The 8,646-nt window shown below is 56.0% G+C and overlaps 3 protein-coding genes across 3 annotated transcripts in view; 1 reads left to right on the top strand and 2 right to left on the bottom strand.

The window, feature by feature from the left end:
• The window catches only part of KIF4A (kinesin family member 4A), a 25,121-nt gene extending 22,505 nt beyond the window's left edge, over positions 1–2,616 (bottom strand). The window contains 3 exon segments of the mRNA XM_013192255.3: positions 675–767; positions 1,059–1,249; positions 2,183–2,616. Of these exon segments, the coding sequence (XP_013047709.3) occupies positions 675–767; positions 1,059–1,249; positions 2,183–2,420 (522 nt within the window). The 5' untranslated portion in view covers positions 2,421–2,616.
• On the top strand, positions 2,569–5,350 carry PDZD11 (PDZ domain containing 11). Its single transcript, XM_048080003.2, has 6 exons — positions 2,569–2,704; positions 2,801–2,884; positions 3,064–3,120; positions 3,473–3,571; positions 3,738–3,798; positions 4,255–5,350. Exons 1-6 carry the CDS (start codon positions 2,618–2,620, stop codon positions 4,287–4,289), a joined length of 423 nt encoding a protein of 140 aa, XP_047935960.1. The 5' UTR covers positions 2,569–2,617; the 3' UTR covers positions 4,290–5,350.
• A 744-nt stretch (positions 5,351–6,094) lies between these two features.
• LOC106042954 (START domain-containing protein 10-like) lies at positions 6,095–8,619 on the bottom strand. Its single transcript, XM_048079958.2, is given in 6 exon segments — positions 6,095–6,829; positions 7,251–7,456; positions 7,459–7,654; positions 7,894–7,997; positions 8,239–8,386; positions 8,461–8,619. Coding segments are annotated over 6 exon segments (1,020 nt in total). The 5' UTR covers positions 8,605–8,619; the 3' UTR covers positions 6,095–6,607.
• Positions 8,620–8,646: the final 27 nt, after the last annotated feature.

Genomic DNA, 8,646 nt, shown 5'->3' on the forward strand with positions numbered 1-8,646 from the left:
AGCAACAGTCTCACTTCATGGAGGAGCTGCATCACTGCTCTTTAGAGATGACAGCGAGCAGCACAAGATCACAGAAAATACTGACAGATCAAAGCTCCAGGTGTCTTGCACACTTACCTGCTGGGTATGACAACCAACAGCCTCCACACCACGACAAACAAACTACATGAATGAAGCATAACTGATGGACATAGGTTTAACTACAGATCAAGTACACAGAGCATGCAGTAGCACAAGGTTTTTTCCTGCTCTACCCTATAAACATGCATCTATAGGAAATTGCTAAGAAAGTAACTTTAGCATTTGAACAGCTTCTGTCAGGATCCCTTTGTTGCACATGACTTTAGCAAGTAAAATTGCAACAGGGTTTGAAGTTTGATGAAGGAACCTGAATTACGACATTTTCAGGTATTCACCTAAATTAGCCTTCAAACAAAAAGTCAGATTATGACTTTCAAGTGACTTTGTCATGAGTGTTTAACCCTATTAGTGTTCCACTTGGAGTAAACTTAAAGATCATGGATAGCTGAATTTTGAGAGGAAGGAGCAGTTTTTGTGATTTCATACGTACAAATACAAAGCAGTGCTCAAGTAGACTGACAGTTGTTTCACCGAAACATTTGTCCCCAGCAATATTGCCCCCTTATCGACCCCTTTCTAACAGGGCAACAGACCTTTATGCCTTCTTTAGGATCTTCCCGTATACTGATTTGAGAAGACCGTTCCCTTGATGGGCAGAGCAGGTCTAGAATATCCTCATTGTAGATCTGAAAGCATCAAAACAGCAGTTCAGATTCAGCAGCTTTTCAAGAGAACAACTCGCATAAAAATGATGTGCAACTACCCTGAAATCAGGGATAATTTCACATGATGCTGTACCCATCTTACCTTTAGAGAAAGATGCCTAGGACCCAGAATCCTGTTTCTGACAAGACTTTATATAGTCTTACATTTTGATTTCCTAAGTGCCTATTACTTGAAGGAGGTGGCCTCATTAAAGCTCACTTTACCTGCAGCTCATAAATTTGTAACAGTTTGAAAACCAAAACAATGTTTACCTCCAAATAGGAGACTTTGAGGACAAATTCCCAGTCCTGCCTCTGCTCCTTCTCCTGAAATAGCAGCTTGATTACGCGAGGGATGACCCCCACGCTCGGCTCGTGCTCTTGACTGGCAGTGTAGGCACCTCCCATAGAATACGTCTTTCCAGATCCCGTCTGTCCATAGGCTAGGACAGTAGCATTATACCCTAGGGGAACAAAGAACACCCAAATCAGAGAGCCAAAGAGAAACCAGAAGAAACTGAGAAGCAAAGCAGCATTCCAGGAAAAGCAGCCTTCCAAACAAGCACTATCACTCACTGGCAGTTTATACAACCTTTATGCACTGGTCACAGTTAGCAACATCAAGGAAAAAGAAATAAAAAATAAAAAACATGGATAAAATTAGTATTCCAGGTTTTTTTTTGTTTGTTTTTTTGTTGTTTTTTTTTTGGCAGACTAACTCTAGTAAAGCAACAGAGCGATCAGAGAAACACGATGTAAATTTTCTGTCATTCCAGCTGCACTCCAGCAACAGTAACAGCTGCTGGTACAGGATGCTCATTAGATCACGGCATAATTCTTAACAAAATCCTCTTGCTTTATAAAAATATGTATTCAGGTACAAAAAAAAATAATCCAGTGAGCACAGACAGGTCATGTTGATGGCAGTACGGAGTTCAGATGGCTGCATACAGGCAAGATCGGGCGTTTTGCTCAAGTTTCTGGACCTTTTACTTTCTGGGCCTTTTAGCTTAACTCCTGGACCTTTTATTTCTTGGATTTTTTTAGCCTAGCTTCTGGATCTTTTGGATCAGCCTCTGGATCTTTTAGAACCTGAATCTTTTAGCCTAGCTTCTGGATGGATCTTTTAGCTTAGATCCTGGATGTTTTAGCTTAGATCCTGGATGTTTTAGCTTAGATCCTGGATGTTTTAGCCTAGCTCCTGGATCCTTTAGATCCTGGATCTTTTAGTTTCTGGATCTTTTAGCCTAGCTCCTGGATCCTTTAGATCCTGGATCTTTTAGCTTAGATCCTGGACCCTTTACCCTTGACCTTTTAGCTTCTTTAGAGCCCCAAGAGACGCCTTATGAGGACGGAGCACCGCACGGGGCCTCCTCCCGGCTCCGGCTGGCACCGACCTTTGAAGATGCCCCTTATGAGGGGGGCGACGGCGGTGTTGAAGACTTCCTCCTGCTCCACGGCCGGGTCGAACACGTAGTCGTACGTGAAGGCCTTGTCGCTGCCCACCACCACCTGCGGCTCGCCGGGCACGAAGGACAGGCAGCTCTGGCAGCCCTCGCTCGTCTCCTTCGGCACCAGGGGCCGGCAGCGCAGCGCCACCCGCACGGGGATGCCCTTCTCCTCCTCCCGCACCATCTCGGCGAGGCGAGGCGAGGCGAGGCGGGGAGCGGCCCGGGATGGCGGAGCCCAGGCGGGAGGGCGCCGGCCCCGCTGAGATGGCGGCGGCCGGGGCCGTTGCGTTCAAACCGGCGCGGCGCGGCGGGGCGGCCAACGGCATGGCGGCGCGTCACGGCGCGTCACGGCGGGGCGGAGACGGGCGGAGAGGGGGAGCCATGGAGGCCCGGCTGCCCTACGACGACTTCCCGGTGGTGTTCCTGCCGCCCTACGAGAGCCCGCCCGCCTGGGTGCCGCCGCACGAGGTGGGGACGGGACGGGGGGACGCGGGGGGGACACCGGGGGGCTGCTGCCGGCCCCGCCGCCTCAGCGCCCGCCCTCTCCTCTCCTCTCCCTCACAGCGGCTGTACCACCCCGACTACAACAACGAGCTCACGCAGTTCCTGCCCCGCACCGTCGTCCTCAAGAAGCCGCCCGGGGCGCAGGTAGGGCACCGCCGGGACCCCCCCGTCCTCCTCACGGCTCCTTTGGGGGTCTCGGGGGGGGGGGGGGGGAGATGGACACGGAAATTAAAGAGCGGCTGTGCGTGCCCTGCCCTGACACACACCAGGGAGCATTTCTCCCTGGGGGCTGCGTCCCGTGGCTAACATGCCTTATCTTGCAGCTGGGCTTCAACATCCGTGGAGGAAAGGCCTCGCAGCTGGGCATCTTCATCTCCAAGGTGTGTCCGCCCTTCCCCGCGCCCTGTCAGGTCCCCTGGGTGCTGCAGGGCCGGCTGGGTGTGTGCGGGCACCGTCACACGCCCTGTGCGCGTCCCCGGGCTCAGAGCTGTAATCTGGAGCTCGCCAGGTAGCAATCAGACAGCCCTGAGCCACTGCCTCGCCTCTGCCCGGCCCGTGCTGTTGGGGTGCTGCAGTCCCTGCTCTCCCCAAGTCCCCCTGCCCCTTGTGAACGCACTGCACGGGCACTCGGAAGGGTCCCGGGGGCCAGGCTGCCTCTCCCACGCGGGAAGGGACCTGCGGTACTGACCGTGCACGGAGCCAGTGCTGCTGCCTCTGCGCTGCCCTTCACAGGTGATCCCCGACTCGGACGCGCACAGAGCTGGGCTGCAGGAAGGGGACCAGGTGCTGTCTGTGAACGACGTGGATTTCCAGGACATCGAGCACAGCAAGGTGAGCACTCCTGCTCCCTAGCATGCTGTTGTTTCCCCAGCAGGACAGGGGAATCAGTGCAAACCCCATCTGTCTGCCTCTCAGCTGGTGGCACCGCGTAACTGATGCACTGCTCTTTCCTATCCTCAGCCCTGTCTGGTCACTGATCAACTCTTTCCGTTTTCAGGCTGTGGAGATCCTGAAGACAGCCCGTGAAATCACCATGCGAGTGCGTTACTTCCCCTACAGTAAGTGCCTGCTAGCTCCAAGTCTGCTCACCTCGCAGCATTTCTTCCAGGGAAGCAAACTGCCATGCATCCTTGCCCGTCTACCCGAGCTCTGTCTCTAAGGATGTTTAAATATTGTCAAGGGGGGAAAAAATTTACCAAATTTTCAACTCTTGGTTGCAGAACCCATAATGCCCAGAGATACTGGGGGGAAGGAAGGAGGAAGGTCAAGGGAAGCCAGACAAGGATTCTTCATAAAATGTAAACTGATCCTTAAAGGAAAGTGAAGCAAAATAAGGAGCAAGGGAAGGGAGAACTTCAAAACAAACTTGTGTTCTACATGCCCTAAAATAACTTGAAACAATGGCTGGGATGCAAATGTGCTATTTTAAAACCAGCTCATCTTAGCTAATTCCCCCTCACCATCGACAGCCACCTCTCCTGCCCTTTCAGCCTTGCCTTCTCTTTCCCTTCCAGATTACCAGAGACAGAAGGAGAGAACTGTTCACTAGTAGGCAGCTGTCTGCTGGGTCCTCTCCAGAGTGGCTGTCCTGCAAGAAACTCTCCACTACCTTTCCTCAACATCTGAGATGACGTGTCAAATTTCAGCTGTCACTGGAGGCACAACTGCACAGGCCTCGGCTCTGCTTCCTGCTTGGAGGACACCACGGAGCCTGTTTAGCTGGAAGACGGATGGGGCTTCAGTCCGTACTCCTTGAACTGGGTGATGAAACAAGCTGATGGTGCCGGTGTGGAAGTGGGTACCAGAGGACAGCTTGTCCAGCAAGATCTGTGCTTCTGTTCTAGTAGGGCGTAACTCAAAGGAGTGCTCGGCGGGTTCTGGATCCAGCTTTTGTTGCTAGGATGTAAGGCCGGGTCTGAGTGCGCTGGAGCAGAGCGTGGCCTTAGTCCTCCAAGAGATCAGCCTGTTCCCTTCTCTGGTGACATGAAATCCTTTCCCTCTCCACTGTCCTACCTCTGCTCTACACTACTGGGTTTGCTTGGGACGTGAACAGGAGTGAAATCCAGGCAAACTCAATGCACATCTCTAGCTGCACTAGTCTCCAAGGCATGTGTGTACCTTGTTGCTGCTTAACGACCCCTGCGAGACAGGACCAGGACACTTGGAGCATGTTCCTAAGCTGCAGAGACACATAGCCAGGTTCCCTCACGCGTGGTGCTTACGTTGTTAAGGGTTTCACTTGCTGGACTTGCTTCCTTCTCTTGGCACAGCCCTGTCCCTCCCAGGTGCTCCCATCAGAACTCCCTGCTACTTTGAGGTAAACTTCTCCCTTTCCTTCCTCCTCGGGCATCTCCTCCTGCTGGGACAATTCACCCTCCTGCTGTTGAAATGGTGGGGTGGCAGCCGTTCTGCTGAGAAAGGGGAGGAAGCCCACTGTGCCCTGTGCTGGGAGAGCAGAGGGGAAAGCATCGGGGTTATCAGCAAAGCTGGGTGCAAATTGGGGTAGTATCACCTTGTAAATGGTATCGGGACAGCCCTCGCTCTGGCCTTCTACGCGGTGTTTTCCACTTACCTGTAATAACTGAGGTAATAAAACTAGCACAGCAACCAGACTTGCCTTATTCCTAACTCAGGAAGTCTTGGGAGGATTCGTTGCCACCCTCAGCGCTACCCCGAGGAAATGCCCAGGTCGGCTGAGGCAGGGGTTGGCTCCAGTTGGCCTTGCAGCCTGCAGGAGGAAGGCGTGGGACCTGCGCCAGGTGCAACTCGAGCACAAGGGTGTTTTTGCACCGACTGCGATGGAAGTCGGCCCGTGATTACTCTGGAGTGGCATTACAACACTGCCAGGAGGAGGAAGGGCTGCAACGCAGGGTTTTGTCTGTGGTGGCACTAAAGCACCTCAGTTGACGCAGGAGCAGCAGCTCTAACGCAACCCCAGCTCTGCCAGCCACGTTTGCCTTAGCTCAAACACTGGGGGTAAAGTTGGGCCAGTAGAATTAGATACGCTAGGAAAAAAAAAATATATAAGAAAAATAAAACCAACAGTTTTTCTGCCAGGGAAAGAAGCAGCCAGGACCACCCCCCAATAACAGCCTGAGCTGGTAAACTGAGAGATCTTCCATGAGATCTGTCTGTCTCCTGGCTCACACCACTTTTGCAGCACCTACACGTTTCTTGGGGAAGAGGAAGGTCAGGCCTACAGCGTTAGAGCCTCGCCTGGGGGAGCTGCAGGCAGACTGGCCCTGCCCAGCGGCAGCACCACCCCGGTACTCGCTCGCTGCTTCTGCAGCAGCCACCGCGCAGCCCCGACTGGCTGTGGGCTAACAGGAAGGAGCAGATTCTTTTCCAGGACCATCCATGGCTTAAGTATCTTTAATTGACAGAGCAGTGGAATGGGTTGTACACGTCACCACAGCCCGTTTCGTCCTCCAGAGCCAGAGGGACAAAGCGGGGCAGCCTGCTGACTCCTGCTGGGAGAGCAGCTCCAGCACCGCCAGGTATTTCAGCCGCGCACACGACAGAGGCAAAGAGCAGCCTCGGCTTGTCAATGAGTAACTCCCCAGCCGGTAACGCAGCCCGGCAGAGGTACAGCACACAACTCGACCTCTTGGAGCAGCACTGACAGCCCCAGAACAAGCTGTGTTCTGCTAAGGCACAGCAGATTACACCTGAGAAACCGATGGCACAACTCCTCCCCGAGCACAGCTGACAACCAGGTCAGTGCAGCCCGTTCATGAGAGAAAAGGCGACAAACATGGGGATTTCTGTGTAAAAAGCTTCCTGGCCCCCCCCCCTTCTTATTGTAACCCACGGGACGAGCCTGAGCAGCACGCTGTGGTGTCCCTCCCTGCAGCACCACGAGCAGCATCAGTTCTCCGCGCCGCCGTGGTCGCTGCCCTCATCCTTGGCTTCGGCCAGGCCGCTCTCGTCGATGTTCTCCAGCGAGGCAGCGTGCTGCAGCGCCAGCTCCGCCAGCGCCAGCACGGGAAGCGTGTTCTGCTCCGGGTACAGCCAGGGCTTCACGTTCACGCCGTGCTGCTGCTTCCAGGCAGGGTACTGCACGCAGGCCTTGTGCAGTTTCTTTAACATCTGATCAGAAGCAGGGGAGCACAGGGGGGAACAACCGTGGAAGCTCAGAAGAGCTCTTGGCGTGTTTCCACCTAGCCACTACTAACCCCTACTCCACTTCTTTCCTGGCTGCCCAAGAGGGGCTCAGGGAAAGGCAGAAGGGCAATTTAACTCCCTGGTGGGTGTAACTCCCCTTCTCCTTGCTCAGATCCCCTGATGATACCAGTGGCTTCAGCAGAGTGAAATTAAAACCGCCATCGGCAGGGGACAGAAATGCCCCACGCCCGTCCTGCTCTGCCAAGGGACACCCTCAGCACTGCTCTGCCCCTCGGTTCGGGGAGCACGTTCCCGGCGCAGCCCCACCACCCAGGGGTGTCCCCACGCCGCAGCCCTGTGCTCCAGCCAGGCACTGGGCACACGCCCTTGGAAATGCTCCGCTCACCTGTGGCACCAGGTACTGCGACACTTTATTCACGACCCACTTTGGCAACGACCCTAACGGATTGGGGGGGGGGAAAAAACAGAAGTTAGCGTGCCAGGAAAGGGCTGTGCTCCTCCCAGCCCTCCAGCAGCCCTCAGAGCGAGCTGCAGCGTTAGCACCAACACGTGCCAGGGGGGCTGGGGCAGAGGAGGGCCACGTTACGTAGCTGCCCCCTGAATTACGGGCAGGATTCCTGTCGTGACCCGAATTGGCGTCCGCACGCCCCCAGGCCAGCAGCAGCGGTTACCTTTCGGATCCACCTGAGCCAGGTAGGTGAGACTGCAGCTGCTGGGCCCGGTTGAGCGCACCAGGTACCCCATGAGGAGCGCGACTGCCCTGACCAGGTCCTTGCACGGAGGGTATTTCTGTGCAGACACAGCAGGCTGTCAGGCGCCGTCCTCCACCCTCCCGGCCCTCTCCCTCTCTCAGGTCTGGCACTGAATACGCCGGGCGACAAGGCTAGAGAGGAGCTGCCTCAAGCTGAGGACTCGGCCAGGAATTAGCCCCTACCTGCGAGGGGCTCTGGGGGTCCCAGTTTATCCCAGGCAGGACCTCAGGGCCCTGTAACAGGACAGCCTGCTAGCCCGGCCTCCCCTGCACTCACCGGGTGCTTGACCGAGAAGTTGATAATGGTGTGATACCCGTCCTCGACCTGCCAGGCTCGCAGTGTCACCACGTCCCTGTTCTTTAAGGGCTTTGGACATCGCCCTAGACAAAGAGGGAAGAAAGCTGCTTCCCGTGCTCGAGCAGCGTGCGGAGCTCGTGTTGTGATCTCAGTGCCTCCTCCGCCCAGCGCTGCCCCTCACCAGCCCAACTCTCGTGGCAGCGGTCCTGAGCCATGCCCCACGCCCCAAACATCCCCAAACGCGGGCAGGACGGGCCCGATTAACACCACCCAGGGCTTCGGCATTAGAGGGCCAGTGCCACCCTGCCCCTCGGCCCCACTCACAGGCGTAGTAGCCCACGTTGGCGTTGGCAGCCACCCGGGCGATGTCGTGGCTGTCGATGACATTGGCGTCCCACTCGCGGCGATACTCGCTGTCGTGCAGCACGTCGTACACCGTCCCCGCCGGCACGTCCGGGATGTCGATACGGCACTGCGGGGAGCACCAAGAGCTCAGGCCGGGCTCTGCCCGCCCACCCCGGGACCTCCGCCACCCGCGGTGCCCACCTTCAGCTGGTGCACGGCGCAGCCCGGCGGCGGCGGCTCCAGGCAGACGGCGAGGCCGCCGCAGTCCCGTTGCCAGCCGCCGTCCTGGCAGCGCTGCCGGAAGGCGCGGAAAGCGTCGGCGTCGGGCACCGGCACCCGCTCCATGCGGGGCACCCGCTCCTTGTGCCGGGACGAAGAACAAAGCCC

The sequence above is a fragment of the Anser cygnoides genome, chromosome 13 (assembly GCF_040182565.1).
Source record: "Anser cygnoides isolate HZ-2024a breed goose chromosome 13, Taihu_goose_T2T_genome, whole genome shotgun sequence".
NCBI classification, from domain to species: domain Eukaryota; kingdom Metazoa; phylum Chordata; class Aves; order Anseriformes; family Anatidae; genus Anser; species Anser cygnoides.